General features: G+C 41.7%; 1 protein-coding gene across 1 annotated transcript; it reads right to left on the bottom strand.

Moving 5' to 3' along the window:
- Nucleotides 1–283: 283 nt before the first annotated feature.
- Nucleotides 284–17,146, bottom strand: LOC142452330 (pantetheinase-like). Its single transcript, XM_075553712.1, has 7 exons — nucleotides 16,934–17,146; nucleotides 12,390–12,523; nucleotides 7,322–7,514; nucleotides 6,180–6,471; nucleotides 3,320–3,678; nucleotides 1,706–1,876; nucleotides 284–475 (listed from the first exon to the last, which is right to left on the bottom strand). The coding sequence occupies exons 1-7, from the start codon at nucleotides 17,144–17,146 to the stop codon at nucleotides 284–286; spliced, it is 1,554 nt and encodes a 517-aa protein (XP_075409827.1).
- Nucleotides 17,147–17,740: the final 594 nt, after the last annotated feature.

The raw sequence follows: 17,740 nt of genomic DNA, 5'->3' as shown, positions 1-17,740 counted from the left end.
CTTTTTGAAGCACTCTAAATTTATTAACTTATTGAATTACCATGGGAAACACCAAGTGAGCATAATTGCTATTCCACTTTTAAAGATTCTATTTTTCTAAATTTTGCTATTCTTTATCTGCTTTGTACTACGTAAAAGGGGTGTGTGTGTGTGTGTGTGTGTGTGTAAGAGAGAGACTGGGCATTCACTTTTATTTGGCACCAAGATTATCAGAGCATTCTTGTTTGCTCCAACACTCATATTCTATTATTTAGAAAGGAAGCATAAAGGTAAACTAAAAAATTTAATTATTCCACCAAATTAATAAGTGTGAGACAACTGTTTGCATTAACATTAGTACACTTTTTGCTTGTGCTATAAGGTCTGAGGAAGTAGTTAATGTCTGGTCCTTGTCGTACCACCTCCCAAACAGAGTTACGGTTAGGACAGGTCCAGATGTTGGCTTCAGGCTAGACAATTGCCCATCACTTGACACCTAGCGAGCACAAAGAAAGGTAGAGAGGATCTAACTTTAATTCCACAAAAGTGTTATATAATTCCATAATTACTTTTATCGAGCCTAACTAGATGATGAAAGAAGCAACATTTGATCCGTATTTTTAGGACGTGGATAAAATGCTGCTCTATCATAAATGTTTGAAATGTTATAGTGTGCAGGACAAAATGGAGTCAAGGAATTGGCACTGACTCATTTATTATGGAAATGTTTGCAATAAATATCTTATAATTTACCTATCTAAAGAAGCCTCTTATAAGCCTTTTTTGTCAACAGAAAGCAATAGATTCAAGAGAATATGAGAAACATCTGTTCCTGTCAGACGAGCTAGAACCTCCCCACATAAAAGTCAGAAGGGGCGTTTGAACCAAACCCCTGTGGTTCAGCGATCTAGCCCCCACATCCTTGTAATTTTCCCACTCCCTTATACCCTATGCTGCCCCTCTGAATTGACCCAACCACTGCTACCAAGTCAATTCTGACTCACAGTGACCTTATAGGACAACATGGAACTGCTCCTGGTTCTTTATGGGAGCAGACACTCTTATTTGTCGACTATGGGTTAGCTGTGGGGTTTGAACTTACAGACTTGTGGTAAATAGCCCAACCCTTAACCCACTGCAACGCCAGGGCTCCGATTCTACTGAGAAGGCAGAAATGTTCAGGGAAACTTGGTGGACGATAATGGCCAGGCCGAGTGACTGTAGGCAAGGACTTGTTTCTGAACTCTAAAACACTATGGCTTCTCCTCTTCTCTTCTATGGCCATGGTGGCACCAGACGTCCACCAGACCTTGCGAGGAGCCCCTGCCCTTCCCCTTGCTTGGCCATCTCCTTTCTGGTAATGCCCCAAGGGGTCCTTGATGTGGCAGCCCCTGAAACTGCTGTTCTTGGGGCTCCTTCCTATTTGATAGACCTTAAGCAGCCTAGTCACCTCTCATATCACCCACTCCCCAAATAAATATCTTTATTTACTCCTTTTTTTTAATAAAGAGGTCACAATTCTCCATTTTCAACATGAAAGTTTCATGACCTATATACTAGTGAATGGTAAGCGATTCTTAAGAATTTTCAGACAGAAAATTCCATCTACTCAATGTTCTTGGTGATTCCCCATGGCGATTTACACTTTCTGATAGTGAGTTTTCATTGTATTGCACTTGGGCCCGTTTCTGTCTCATGGATGAAATGAATTGTCACAGATTCTTACCTGAAATTCTCCAGGTGCAAGCTGAACTTCACTCAGCAACACCTCCGGGAAGACGTACTGGGTTCCAAATGTACCACTGAGGGAGAACTCCTCAAACCTGGTGGACGCTGTTTCCACTGACTGACCACATGTACTGGGGTCAGTTGTTTTACACTTCAACAGGGTACAAATCTAGAGCAAACGAACACAAAACAGTAAGTCATGGCAAAGCCAGTCATCCACAAACTCCCATGACCTAGAGAAACAGCTATGCCGTTTGTTTAGTAAAACAAGCCAAACTAACTTCCTCATTCTCACAGCCGCTGAGTCTGTTCCGACTCACAGTGAGCCTCAAGGACAGTGTAGAACTTCCCTCATGGGTTTTAAAGGAGGAGAGGAGAGCTCCTCCTTCCTCCCCGCAGAGCAGCTGGTGCTTTTAAACTACTTTTCAATTCATGTTGCTAACTATGTATGGCTTTAGGCTCCCAGGTTTCCTGAAATGCATTCAGAAACAAACTGCATAAAGAACCAGTTAGCTCTTTGGTTTATATTCACAGACAACTGCACCCTCATTGCTTGCTCTAAAGTCATTAATGACTCCACTTGTTAGAGCATTCCATTTGCCAAAATGCTTATTCATTTAGAATCTAGTGGTTCTCGACCTTCCTAATGCCACGACCCTTTAATACAGCTCCTCATGCTGTGGTGACCCCCCCAACCATAAAATTATTTTTGTTGCTACTTCAGAACTGTAATTTTGCTACTGTTCTGAATCAGATGACCCCTGTGAAAGGATCATTTAACCTCCAAAGGGGTTGTGACCCACAGGTTGAGAACAGCTGACTTAGATAGATAATAGTTCCATCTCTATCCTACTTCCAAGACATACAATGAGGAAATCCTTAATTTGGAAGGGAGTCTAGAGGTGAATCAGAATCTGCCCCTGTGATCCAGAAAAGCCACATACTTTCGATGTGAGCAAGGATTGCCATTGTCCCCACCTGATGTCGTCTCCTGTACTATCTAAACAATTAGAATGAAAGAATGATAAAATCTAAACTCGTGTCATCTTGCCATGTAAAATCCCACAAGGGACCATCTGTATCCATTTTACTCCATGTATGCAACATCCACTCTTTGTGGTGTAGTGGTTATGCATTGGGCTGTTAACTACAAGGTTAGCAGTTCAAACTCACCAGCCACTCAGAGGGAGAAAGATGAGACTGTCTACTTCCAGAGTTACAGTCTCAGAAACCCACAGGGGGAGTTCTACTCTGCCCTTTTGGTTTAGAATTGACTCAGTAGCAATGAATTTGGTTTGTTTGTTTTTAATTATACAGCATCTGCCACTCCAAACTTATTCCCAGCCTCCTTCAGCTGTCTAGGGGTTAGCAGCCCCATGTGTAACCTACTAAGCCACCAGGACCCATGAGCAAATAAAAATACAAGATACCCAGGTAAATTTGAGCAAAAATACAAGATACCCAGGTAAATTTGAGCTTTAGATGAACAGCAAATAAATTTGCAACATAACTTTGTCCCAGTAGTTGAAAATGCCACTTGAACAAAATTCTAATTGAATTGTATACCTTGTGTTTCTTCTGACCACTTTCCTGCCCTTGAACCAAGCCTCACCTGTAGATAGTAGGTTCCTTCAACCGTGTGTAGTCCATCAAATGCCCCTAGGGCATAAAGCTCATCTGATCTCTTCTCAGACATCTTGTAACTCAGATGACAGCAGAGGTCTCGTTGACAAACTGTATAATTTCCTGTGACTCCCAAGAGCTCCACGAAGGTGTATTCATCAAAAAAGACTGTGCCCTTAAATTCCTGATTTCCTGGGGCGTGTGCTTTCACACTGCTGGCATAAGAGGACCAGTGCACCACTGGGCGCTGAGGATGGGTGTGCAGTTGGGAGAGGAGGAGTTTTCCCTCCTCTGTCTTCATATCGTAATGAAATGCTTTTGGAGAATCTGGTGCATAGATGCCGCTTCCTGAAAGGGAGAGTATCGAGTTAGAAACCTTTGGTTGTGTGTGGGGGGGTGGAGGGGGGTGGTGGTGGCTTGTTTTGTCTTTCTAACAGACAAAATGATTGTATGGTTATTACTGTTACTTTAAGCTTTAAACATTAACATTTTACTGCTTCATTGAAATATATACATTTCAATAAAGCGCCATTATAATAAAGGCAGTAGAAAAGAAATCCTGCTGAGTAAAGCAAGTAAAAGCTGATGAAGAAAGAGTGCCCAATAGAGAAGTCTGAGGGACCGGCCCCAATCCTAAATACATGGACAGCACCCCACCCCCCAAAAAGCAGAATTTACTTCTGAGGACAGTACTGAAGCTACAGCTCAGGGAGAGCGGCATGTCTGATCGAGCAATAGGGAGCAAATAAAGGGCAGGAAGACAGTGGAGCACATCATGGCCCACCAATCCTTGAGGATGATATCCCTGCTCAGAGCAGCCAATGCACAGAGAGGACCATATGTCCTGCCCCACTCTGAGACACGACATCCCTCACTGACCCATAGCCCTACAGGGGACAACACTGGAGACGCAATGCGGGAATTGCTCCCAATCTGACCCCACCACACTGAGGCGAAACACTAAGGAGTGCAACAGAACAGCAAGGGGGGCAGAACAAGGAAGTTCTGAGGGAATACCAAAAATAGACTTTGGGGCCAGGGTGCAGCATCCCATCAGACTCAACCGGAAAACACTCCTAAAGGTCAACAAACAGACCTTGAACTATTTACAGAATTTTCTTTTCTCTTTTTTTGGTCATTGGTGTTTTGTTGCTGCTGTTGTAGTTATTTTGTTGCTTTGTTTTGCTCTGTCTTGTTTTTTGTGCATATTATTATCTCTGCAGGTCTATCAAATAAGATAGGTAGGATCAACAATCTGGAGGAGAAAACAATAGGGGCAATGGTTCCTGGGTGACATGGAAGAGGGGGAGGCGGGGAAAAGGAAGTGGGGACAACCCAGGGACAACAAGTGATCCAAAATCAATGGCAAAGAGGGTATAGGAGGCATGGTAGGGCTTGATCAAGGGCAACCTAGAGGAATTACTAAAACCCAAATGAAGGCTGAGCATGATAGTGGGACAAGAGGAAAGGAAAAGGGGAAAGAACTAGGAGGCAAAGGGCATTTATAGAGGTATAAATACAAGCATGTACATATGTAAATATATTTTGATATGAGGATGGGGAAATATATCTATGTGCATATATTTATTTATAGGTTTAGTATTAAGGTAGCAGATGGACATTGGGCCTCCACTCAAGTACTCCCTCAATGTAATAACACTTTGTTCTATTCAACTGGCATTTCATGATGCTCAACTTCCCAACATGATCATTGAAGAAAAAGCATGTGCATAAGAAAATATGGTGAAGAAAGCTGATGATTCCTGGCTATCAAAAGATGATATAGCATTTGGGGTCTTAAAGGCTTAAAGATAAACAAGCAGTTATCTAGCTGAGAAGCAACAAAATGCACATGAAAGAAGCACACCAGCCTGTGTGATCACAAGGTGTCGATGGCATCAGGTATCAGGCATCAAAGAACAAAAAATCATATCATTGTGAATGAGGGGGAGTATGGAGTGGAGACCCAAAGCCCATCTGTAGGCAACTGGACATTTCCTAACAGAAGGGTCGCGGGGAGGAGAGGAGCCAGTCAGGGGGCAGTATAGCACCGATGAACCATACAACTTTCCTTTAGTTCTTTAATGCTCCCCCACCCCCATTAACATGATCCCAATTCTACCTCACAAATCTAGCTAGACCAGAGGATGTACACTGGTACAGATAGGAACTGGAAACACAGGGAATCCAGAACAGATAAACCCCTCAGGACCAATAATGAGAGTAGCAATACCAAGAGGGGAAGAGGAAGGTGGGGTAGAAAGGGGGAACCAATCACAAGGATCTAGATATAACTCCCTCCCTGGGGGATGGACAACAGAACAGTGGGTGAAGGGAGACATTGGACAGTGTAAGACATGACAAAATAATAATAATATACAAATTATCAAGGTTTCATGAGGGAGGGGTTTGGGGAGAGAGGGGAAAATGAGGAGCTGATACCAAGGGCTCAAGTAGAAAGCAAATGTTTTGAGAATGATGGCAACAAAAGTACAAATATGCTTCACACAATGGATGGATGGATGGATTGTATGAGCCCGCAGTATTTTTAAATCATTTTTAAATGATTTTTTAAAATTTAAAATAAAAGAAGAAAGCTTTCCAAGTAATAAATGGTTCAAATTTGGAAATAAGGACAGATAGTATATATCCAAGTTGAATAAAATAATAAGTAAATTCCTAAACCTACAAAAAAATAACTTGATGATATTGGTTCCATAGTATGCTGCTAGATAGATATTCAACAATGAGGAGCTGGAAAACATGTATGAAAGGAACATGTTAAATATAGGATACTCTCTGTTTTCTTTATTAAAAGATACCTAAAAATTTCAAAACTCAGAAATTACCTGTCATTTTCATCAGGGGGTGATGCAAATTAGCCGCAAGAAAATTGACACCCATGCCCATAGCCCATGCTGAGTGGAATTCCACAGCTGACAGATGTGGCAGAACATTCATCCAAGCCGTCGGGAACAGGATGGTGTCCACATGGAAATCTTTCACCAGGGTCACAGCAGGATCATGGAAGAGTATATCAAAGCATGTGAAAATGCCAAACCTCCCAAACTTGGTATCAAACGTCACTACTTCAGGTCTCTTCGGTGAATTGAACTGAATTTCACTCATGAAAAGGTTTTCCTGTGATACACAGAAGAGGAAGGGAGAAAAGAAAAAGGGAAATTAAAAGAAAGTCTTTCATGACTTGTCCCTAAAATCACCGAATATAAACTAATGCAAACTCACATCTCTTAGTTGGCCAATTTCATCTTGGCCACTCCCTGCCAAGGGAAAGAGCGTATGATAGAGAATCAGAGGCAACTCACGCTAGGAGGGGCCTTGGGCTCAGCCTCCACATTCAGTAGGTAACAAATACATGGGCAACACTTAGCTCCAAAGCCTTCTTGAATCTTACTAGAAGCAAAACAGATCACTTCTATTTGCCAAAAAATACTTTCTTTGCTCCTTTCTTGTGGACGCCAACTCTGTCTGGTAAAGAACTTTTCATTCTTGCCTGGGCCCATCTCCAAGACGTATTTTTAAAGGACAGAACACAAAGGCGATCTCACTTTCAGTGCAGACAGCTTCTGGGGCTCTCACACACTCCCACCCGACTTTAAACAAGAAACTTCTGGAGGATCTTTAAAAGAGCTTAAGTGATCGAATCATTACTTTCTATACTGACTTTGTCTGTTTTGGTTCTAAAATAAGCTTATTATTACCATTATAGTAACTCTAGCGGTGTAGTGGTTACACGTTGGGTTGTAATCCGCGTGGTCGGCTATTGGGAACTTTCAGCATCTCCTCAGGGGAAGGGTCGGCCTTTCTATTCCCATAAACAGTTATATTCTCAGAAACCCACCGGGGTGGGGGGTCGCTATGAGTCAGCCTTGACTCAATGGCAGCGGGACTTAAATTGATTACAGTAACGATACTCTTTCTACTAGCTCCTTTTATTTTGTAAAATGAATTATTTGAAAATTGACTCTACCTTATGATAACGTGCCACCAATTTCCCTTCAGAATCATACACCACATTGGTGTTGTACTGGTAGCGGCCATCCAGGGGGCACTGGGGGTCACTGGCATTGCATGGCTTCTTGTCCCCAATATTTGCTACAACGTAGATAGAGTTGTCCTTGGCCAGGCAGCTGAGTCTGTTTTGCACTGGGGTACGGCCAAACCTAGCAAGAGTTCATTGGACATGGAAAAAGAAAACATAAAGCTTACCTTTTAAAAAATGGTTTTATTAGCCTATACTTAACATATCATACAATTTAGTTGTTCAATCATATTAAGAAGAGTTGTGCCGTCAATGCCAATGTCAATTTCAGGATGTCTTCTTCTCGTGCTCACTGTGGTTAACTTCCCGTCTCACCAGGCGCTCCCCTGCCGTGCCCCTCAGCAATTATCAATCCAGTGACTATCTCTGTGGGGCTCCTAATCCTGGATTTCTAATTCAGAAAATCATACAAAACACCAAACACAAACAAGAAAAATGCCAGACAAAAAACATAGAAAAACTTTAATCAGAAAGTCAGCAGAAAATATTAAAATCTAAAACAACTTTAAAATGGGTCCAAAGGCAGGTCAAATAAGAAGGCATCACATTTGAAGCCAACTACATCTGCCATAATTGACTTTACATTGCCGACTGACAGCAAGCTACTCAGGTGCCCTGACTGTGCTCAGAGGGGATTCACTGGCGGCTGAATCCACCCGAGGACACTGCAAGTGGATTTGGGGGTTTCACTGTCGTCATAGCCTTCTGAAAACCAGGTGTAAACAGAATTTGGGTTTTATTATTTAAAACCCCTGGATCGTGCAGGCTGGTGTGCTTCTTCCATGTGGACTTCGTTGATGCCTCATGTAACTTAACTTTCAGTGAAATGCATGATAGTTATCTAATTATGTAACTATTAATATTTACAATATAACCTCTAAATGACATAGGTGACAAAAGGATTAAGGCAAGAAGAGAAGTCAGAAGAAAACATATTTGTGGGAATTTGACTATGTATATACACACACACACACACATACACAATATTCTAGGCTAAGACTGTGGGATATAAAAAGATTTTTCCACAGCTTTGTCTCCCCCAATGATATGCCAAACATTAGAGGCTGTTTGCCAGCACGTGGTGGGAGGTCAGATGCTTAGAGATAGTCTCCCTGAAGGCATTCAGACATCAGTCTGGTCCACTGTGGGTAGGATTCACACCCTACTGATATGTATAATAGTTGTTTCCATGGAGAGCCAAAGAACAGGTGAAACCTGCTCAGTGTCATCCAAAGTTAGGCTGCCATCCTAAACCTATCATTCGCCATCTTGTCACATGTATACTCTAATCCCTCCCCTTCCTATTGTGTGGATACCCCTAGATCTGTCCCCCTCCCATTACTGTATTACCTATAGTACAACCCCTTCCTGTGATGTATGTCTTTATCTGTAATTAGGAGGCTTGCATACACCCCAAAGGTATATAAGCCTTGGTTAACAATACAGACCTCTCTCTTCCCTGGTTCCTGGTCCCTCTCTCCCCCAGTGCTCTCTCCTCCCCTCTCTCTGCGGTCTCTCTCCCCTGGTCCTCACTCCCAGTCCTCTCTCCCCTTGTTCTCCTTCCCCTTCCTGTATCTCCTGCCCTCTCTCCTCCTCCATCCCACCAAGAGGAGCTGAGGTGAACATGCTATTACGAAATGTATCTGCCTCCATTATTTCAATCTCTCTCTATCTCTCCTATTCTCTATGACTTTTCTATAATCTTTACTTGTTATTGCTGTGCAATTGTGCCTACTGGGTCTGTGATGATTTGTTAGGGGCTGGCTACCTTGACATAAGACATGACCAAGACTGTTTTTGTTTTGTTTCCCCTAATTCATAGCATTTATCATAATCTATCATCCCACTTTCATGTATAAATATGTGTTCATCTTAAAATGGTTCTCATATTCAGTAGGCATCATGGGGCAAGCATCTACCACTCCTGCTCATGGAACCAAACACAATGCTTGGCAGAAAAGAATTCAAGTATGTTCGAATGAATGAATCAAAACACTGGTGAAAGAGAGGGACTGTTTTGTTCAGAGAACTAGTATATCTGGCCGGAGGAGAAGTACACTTCACAGGAAAAATATAAAGGGGGAAATTTAAAAGATCATTTCAATGTCACAACATAAGAAAGTTTCCACAAGAAGCTAAGAAACCTGTTCCAAATTTAATAGACAAAGAAGTGCCATTAAAATTCCATTTGAGGACAGACATTGGAATTTTCCTTTATGAAAATTAGTCATGGAGTGCAAAAGGAACCAGCTTGGTGAGTGAGAGGAGGAGAGGAAACGCTCAGAAGTGACAGCAATGGTCCAGGTAGGTGGAGGCCCAGTCGGCGGTAGTACTAACAGGCATGGGAAGATGGAAATACTGGAGAATATGTGAAGGCTTAATTCCTTTTTCTTCATCATAGTAACCAGTACTATGTATTATCCCAGGAAAACAATTAAATTGCATATGAGAAAATGCATCCTCTGCCACATGTATCCCCTAGTGCAACGGTTCTCAACCTGTGGGTCGCAACCCTACAGGAGTTGCCTAAGACCATCAGAAAGCACATATTTCCGACCATCTTAGGACCAAGACACTGCTCCTCTATCCGTCTCCAGGTGGGTCTGCCCACATGGAGATATTCCCACAGATGAGTTCGAGTTTCCGGTGTGAGGACTGTTACCCGTGCTACATCAAGGCATAGATAGGGAAATTAACAGAAGTGTGCACTTATGTAAATACATCAATCCATAACAATCATGGTATTGGCCTATGTACATATATTTATAAAGCCATACACTGAAGCTGCAGATGAGCCCTGGGCCACGGCTTATACCTCCCCTCAACACAAGAACACTTTGTTCTAGCACATTGACATTCTGTGATGCATGCACGCGCACACACACACAAACACACACACTATACACTGAAGACAAAATGGGTGCATAAGCAGATGTGGTGAAGCAAGAGGATGGCGTCTGGCTATTAAAAGATATAGTATCTGGGATCTTAAAGGCTTGAAGTTAAACAAGCAACCATCCAACAGTGAAGCAACAAGCCCATATAGAAGCAGCACTCCAGCGGTGCACTTGTGAGGTGTCATCAAGACTGGGCAACAGGCATCAGAAGACTCAAAACAAACAGTAAACAAACAAACAAAAATGCATTGTTGAGAATGGAGGGGAGTTGGAGCAGTGACCCAAAGCTCATCTGTGGACAATGGAACATCCCCACAGAGGGTTCGCAGGGAGAGGCTGAGTCAATCAGGGTGCAGTAGAGCACTAATGGGGCACACACTATACAACTGATCCCTTGAGGCCTCCTCACGCCCTGCTATCATGACCCCAATGCTGCCTCCCATTCTAGACGGGAGCATGTACATAGGTACAGACAAGAGCTAAAACTCACAACCCATGGAACGCAGGAACGGGAATGGGAATAGAGATAACAAAAGGGAATGGGGATAGGGGGAAGAGGTCAGGAGGGATGGGGACACTGATCACAATGAATGACACATAACCACACACCCCCATCCAGGGGGAAGAGCAACAGAAACCAGAGGAGAAGGGAGACAGTAGTCGGTGGGAGATTTGAAAATAATTAACAATCTGCAATCTATCAAGGAGCCACAAGGGTTGGGAGGGGAGGAAGACAAAAAAAGGAGCTGATCCCAAGGCCTCAATGGAAAGTAAATGTCTAGAAAAGAACAATGGGATGTATGTATGAATATGTCAGATACAATTGATATATGGATTGTAACAAGAGTTGTAAGACCCCCAAATAAAATGATTATGAAAAAAGACAAAATTTCATTTATGTCTAATTAGAAATAAATATTTCACAATATATAATTACATATTTTTATGATTAATCACTATGCTTTCATTATGTTCAATTTGTAACAATGAAAACATATCCTGCATATCAGATATTTACATGACGATTCAAAACAGTAGCAGAATTACAGTTATGAAGTAGCAACAAAAACAATTTTAGGGTTGGGGTCACCACAACATGAGGAACTGTATTAAAGGGTCACAGCATTAGGAAGGTTTAGAATCACTGCTAGTGCCACAACCTTGACACAATAAATGGTTGTTACCTAACCGAGAAGGCCAAACAATTTAATGTCAATGAAAGGAAATGCAGTAGGCAATGGATAGTGGACAATTCCCTGGGTATCAAAGCATAGCAAACACATCTAAGACAACTTCGTACAACTTACAGAAGCAACACCATAGCAATTGCCTATGAAACAGACCCTTGGAGAAGAGTAGACTCTTGGGCACCATATCTAGAAAAGTATTATTTTTATGCATTTATACTAAATTTGACATACCCCTCTTTGTTTGCGTGAATTAATAGCTGTAATTCACAGACTAATAAAATACAAGGAACTACTTGAAGAGGTTCATTACGTGTTGGATTTCTGAAACAGTCCTAATTACAAACATATTTTCCTACTATCGTGTTCATCATGGAAGTGTACTGTGAGAAGTAATAAATTTTTATTTGAATGACATTTCTTAGACCTAGAAAAGGCCCTTAAATTCTTTGTCAGGCCACATGAATTATGATTTCATAATTCAAGATTTTAAAAATGACATTTGCTTATGTGAGCCTAAAATTAGTTCATCACTTAATCCATGTTTGCTGGATCTTTAATGAGTACAGAGCTCTGTCCTAGGACAACTAAGAATGGAAGGAAGGAGGAACATGCATTTGCTAAGGCAGATGGGTTTTCTGAGACTGTAAATCTATATGAGAGCCGCAAGCTTCATGTCTCCCTAACGAGTATGGTGTATTTAAATCACTAACCTTGCAGTTAACAGCTCAATGCCTAATACCAGGTGGTCCCAGGGTTCCTTTAATATATCCATAGAATAATGGAAAATAGTGAAAACTACCATGAAATTTGGAAATAATAGTCTATCTTATTCCATAATGATCAGTAACATTTTCCTAGGCAAAACAAGTTAATGTTCATGGTGGAATGTTTCACAAACTGGCTCTTTACCTGTGGGGGTCATTACAAGGAATCCAATTCACTTGAGGGTCTGGGATATCTTCCAAGTATGGGTAGATAGCGTTCCTTGATATGAACCTCCAGCCATAAATCCCATCTTCTGGAGTCACAATAATATGTGCACCCTGTGAAAATAAAGCTTAATTAATACATTTTTCAAGTAAGTAAGCAATCAAAGCGAAGGACCCGGGCCACATTTCTGCCACTATCATTCTTTGAAGAACTGCCATTTGTCATTGACTCCTGTTCACGTGGACTCCATATGTGCCAGTAGCATGCTGGTCCACAGTCTTTTTGATGGGTGAATTTTGGGGAAGTAGATTGCCAAGCCTTTCTTCCTAGGTGCCTCGGGGTCAACCTGAAATACCAACTTTTCAGTTAGTAGATCTCCCTAACCATTTGTGTCACCCAGGAATCCCCTTTCAGAAGTATCTCAGCCCATCTGCATCTTATTCATTCTTTCAAACTACTTTCAAGAAAAAAGATATTTTTCTGAGTCTGCCGGCCCTGCTTCTGCTTACATGCCTTCACTCAGGATTGTTTTCTTTGTGTTATATGTCTTTGCTTCCTCTATCTTTAAACTTCATACTCACGCCTCACTTATCAAGATAATTGGGTTCCAAAATCCAAGCCATTATGTGAAAAATGGATTTATGTGAAAGTAGAGAGTGATCATGGCAGATCACAAAATTGAGTGTGACTATAGTTGGGGATTTCACAAAGTTTGTGAAAAAAAATGGAATTAAAAGATAATGATGTTTTTCCATAAACTTTTTGAAGTTCTCATATCATAACTACCGAACTACTGAGAATCATGGCGTAGCAGGTCGAAACCATCACAGCCAGTGAAATTTTCTGTTCAGCTCTTTGACTTCATCATTTCTTTCATTTGCTTCAGCTCCTCTATGCTTAAGAGAAAGTTCCATAGTCTCTTCTGGAACCCACTTGGATCTTTTCTTTCCTGCCTTTGATGACCTTTTGCATTCTTCGTTTAAGATGTTCTTGATGTCCTCCCACAGCTCATCAGCTTTTCCATCATCAGTGTTTAATTCACCAAATCTGTTCTTGAGGTGGTCTCAGAATCAGGTGGGATAGACTCAAGGTTGGATTTTGTCTCTAATGGACTTGATTTCATTTTCTTCAGCTTCAGCCTGAACTTACATATGAGCAATTGATGGTTTGATTCACAGTCAACTCCTGACCTGATTGTAGCTGCTAATATGACGCTTCTTCATCATCTCTTCCCGAGAGATGGTGTTGATTTGATTTCCGTGTACACTATATGGAGACGCCCCCGTGTGTAGTCTCCTTTTGTGTTATTGAACAGTTATTGGTGATGAAGTCATCGCTGCTTTTGCAAAAGTCTATCATACAATGTCCATCTATCATGAAGGCCATATTTTTCAAGGACTGTTCTTTCCTCTCTGCTACTAACTTTGGCAGCCCAATTACTAATACTTGATGGCAAACTTGATCAATTTCAGACTGAATAACATTGGTAGAATTCTTCAATTCTTCCTCGCTAGTGTTAAGGGTTGGGGCACATATTTAAAGAATAATGATTGCATTGGGTGGGTTTCCTTGCATTTGCATAGACGTTATCTTATCACAGAAAGCATTGTTCTTCAAAATGTTGTTGTTAGGTGTCATTGCGGCATTTCCCACTCATACAGAGTGAAATACTGCCAGGCCCTGTGCCATCTTCACAATTATTTCTATGTTGAGTCCATGGTTGCAGCCACTCTGTCAACCAATCAAGGGCCTTCCTCATTTATGTTGCCTCTCTACTTTACCAAGCACCATGTCCTTCTCCAGGGGCTGGTCTCTCTCCTGTTAACATGCCAAAGGACATGGGATAAAGTCTGTCCTCCTTGCTTCTGTGGAGCATTCTAGCTGTGCTTCTCCTAAGACAAAGTTGCTTGTCTTTTTGGCAGTGCATGATACTTTCGATAAATAGTTGAAATGTGTCCATCTCCTTCCATCTTCCTTATTCAATGTCCCGTTTCCACATGCATAGGAAATAATTGAAAATTCCATGAAAATTCCTTAACCCTCCAAGTAGCAGCATCCTTGCTTTTCAACACTTTAAAAAGGTGTCTCTATCATTTTACCTATCCTGGATTTCAGATACAGGAAAACCTACGTCCCCCTCCAAAAAAACAACAACACATACCACTGAACTCTGCCTGAGAGCAGGGCTTGTCACGTCCTGAGTCTGCAATCTTGATCTTCATCTGGAGTGTTCCAGTCCTCCTCACTTTCAGCAAGAATGGTGGTTTCATCTGCATAATGCAGGTTATTAGTAAGCCTTCCTTCAGTCCTGATCTAGCTTTCTTCTTCATATAAGCTAACTTCTCTGATGATTTGCTCAGCTAACAGATTGAAGTATGGTGAGAAGACAAAACCTTGGCACACACAATTCCTGATTTTAAACCATGCAGCATGCTCTTGTTTGGTTGGCCCAACTGCCTCTAGCTTCCTGTGCAGGTTCCCCGGGAGCACATTGAAGTGTTCTGGAATTGCTAGTCTTCTCGAGGCTACCCAGTGTGTGTGATGGTCCTCAGAGTGGAATGCCTCTGCACAGTCAAGGAAACACAAGTAAGCATATGTCCAGTGTTCCCTGCTTTCAGCCAAGATCCATCTGACATTGGCAATGATATCCTTGTTCCTCATCCTCTTCTGAATCTGGCTTAAACTCATTATCAGTCTGAAAATGTCCTTTTGGTGATACAGGCAACTCCTTTCCTCTTGCTTGTGTCATTCTGGGCAGAGTAAGCCATATGATTTTCTGGTTCCAAATGGCCGGTATCAGTCCATTTCAGCCCACTAATGCCTAGAATATTAGGTCCATACTGTATACACGCCACATTCCAAATATTGATGTGTACAGCTATTTTCCCCCATCTTGAGTCATAGCCCACCAACAAATGAAGGTCCTAGAGGCTCTATTCTATCCACCTCCTTCGGGTTGATTACTTCGGGAAGGCGACTCTGCCCCTCTCATATTTTGAGTGCCTTCCAGCCTGAGGGGTTTACGTTCTTGTGCTATTTCTGACAGTGTTCAGCTTCTGTTCACTAGGTTTCCAGTAACTAACAATATTTCAATGGAATCCATAAGGTTTTCAGTGGCTAATTCCTCGAAGTGGGCAGCCTGTCCCTTCTTCATAGTCTGTTCTTAGTCTGGACGCTCTGTAGACCCCTCTTCACCCGGGGGGATTCTGCTAGAATCTGAAACACCACGGCCATAGGTTTTAGCACCTGGGCAGCACACAAGCAACCAAAGTGCAACAAACTGACAGACAAATACTAAAACATAGTAACCTTCAAAATCAAAGTAACTTTCAAAACCAAATCCCTTGTCCCTAAAACCACACCCTTGCTCTATCTAACTGACTGCCATGGGGTTGACACCAATTCATAGAGACTCCTTAGGAGTGGAACTTGTCCCTTTGGGTTTCGAGAGTTTAAAGTGTTATGGGAGCCAAATATCCCATGCCTCTCCTTTACAGTGGTTAATGGGTTAGAATTCCTGGCCTTGCTGTTAGCAGCTCAGTGCATAGCCCACTGTCCAACAAATACTCCTCTTAGTAACCAAACTACCTGCTCTATCATGTGTGATCATGAGGTGTTGTTGGAATCAGGTATCAGGCATCAAAGACCCAGAACAAAAATTCATATCAATGTGAATGAGGGAGAGTGCGGAATGGAGACCCATCTGTAGGCATTTGGACATCCCTTTACAGAAGAGTCACTGGGAGTTGACGAGACAGTCAGGGTGCAGTATAGAACCGATGAAACATACAACTTTCCTCTAGTTCTTTAATGCTCCCTCCCTCTGCCCCACCCCCACTATCATGACCCCAATTCTACCTTACAAATTGGGCTAGACCAGAGGATATTCATTGGTACAGGTAAGAGCCTGCAACGCAGGGATTCCAAGTCAGATAAATCCTCCAGGACCACTAATGAGAATAGTGATACCAGGAAGGTAAGGGGAAGGTGGGAGGAGAAAGGGGGAACAAATCACAATGATCTACATATAACCCCCTCCCAGGGGGGTGAACAACATAATAGTGGGTGAAAAGAAGACATCAGTCAGGGTAAGACATGAAAAAAATTATAAATTACCAAGGGTTCATGAGGAAGGGAAGGTGGGGGAGGGAGGGAAAATAAATGAGAAGCTAATACTAAGAGCTCAAGTGGAGAGTCATGTTTTGAAAATGATGATGGCAACATATGTACAAATGTGCTTGACACATGGATGGATGGATGTATGGATTGTGATAAGAGCTGTATGAGCTCCCCAATAAAATGATTTTTTTAAAAGAAAGTAAAACTTAAAGTCTACCTTACACATAGGAGGGATGCTTCAAAAACTGGTGGAGAAATTCCATTATATTTTAATGTCCGCTTTCCTCAAATTTTTTGAGCCCCCACATATATAATTTCAAAACATAATAGACTCTGGCAGTGACCTAGTCCCTAAAACCACACCCTTGATCTATAAAGAATCCAGCACACTCAAGAGATAGTACCTGCTTTGCTGCGGATGAGATGGCTCTCTCCAAAAGATCCAGATTTTGATTCATTAATGCCAATGCCTTTTCATGGTTCGCTGGAATTAGGCTGATGTTTGGTATTACCACTGCATGCTCATAAACAGCCGCAATGAAAGTGTCCAAGGTACTAACTTTGACAATGCAGAGGACCAAAATTGCCACGTAAGCCAGCAACTGAGAAGCAATCATGCTGAAGCCTGACAATGATGAAAAAGCTGAGCCTCCTGACATTTATAGAGAGAAAATATAATCAGTCACATGGTTCCCAGATTTTAGAACTTGAAAAACAAATTACATAAACCAATTTACATAGCTTACATAATCTATGATCTCATAGCAGTCTTGGACAACCCATGATTCGTTCTTATTGCAAGATCTACTTCCATAAATTTACTCTTATAGATTTTCCTTCAATTTTTGAAAAGTTTTGTTTACTTGATCTTGATTTAGACTTGTTCAAGGCCATTAAGACTCAGCCTTGAAATGGCTGAGAAGTCTCATGACCTATGTGTCAGTGTTTTCTGATTTCTTCTGTGACTTTACGTTTCAAACAGACTGTCAAGGACAAGAATGTATGCAAGGTCTGGGAAAAACAGGTGGCTTAATTTTCTCAAGGATGTCTGGCTTGGCAGAAGATAGAGTTGCTATGTGTATCAAATGTGCTTGCTTAACAGTGAGATAATTAACCCCGGGTTGTTTCTTTATGTGTATAAAGAGTGTATAGAATAAACTCAAGTGCTTCAGTCCATCAGACTGTTGCCCTCCCAATACTTTCTGTCTCTC

This window comes from Tenrec ecaudatus, chromosome 7, assembly GCF_050624435.1.
Source record: "Tenrec ecaudatus isolate mTenEca1 chromosome 7, mTenEca1.hap1, whole genome shotgun sequence".
NCBI classification, from domain to species: domain Eukaryota; kingdom Metazoa; phylum Chordata; class Mammalia; order Afrosoricida; family Tenrecidae; genus Tenrec; species Tenrec ecaudatus.
Note: the sequence above shows the minus strand (reverse complement) of the source record. Positions and strands in the feature narration are given on the sequence as shown.

What these genes read in the sequence shown, in the direction of transcription:
- LOC142452330 (XM_075553712.1), bottom strand. Translation starts at nt 17,146, where the DNA reads ATGATTGCTTCTCAGTTGCTGGCTTACGTGGCAATTTTGGTCCTCTGC. An exon ending in CCTTGTAATGACCCCCACAG is followed by an intron (nt 7,515 to 12,389) that starts GTAAAGAGCCAG and finishes AACTCTTGCTAG; the next exon opens with GTTTGGCCGTACCCCAGTGC. An exon ending in CCCCCTGATGAAAATGACAG is followed by an intron (nt 3,679 to 6,179) that starts GTAATTTCTGAG and finishes TCTCCCTTTCAG; the next exon opens with GAAGCGGCATCTATGCACCA.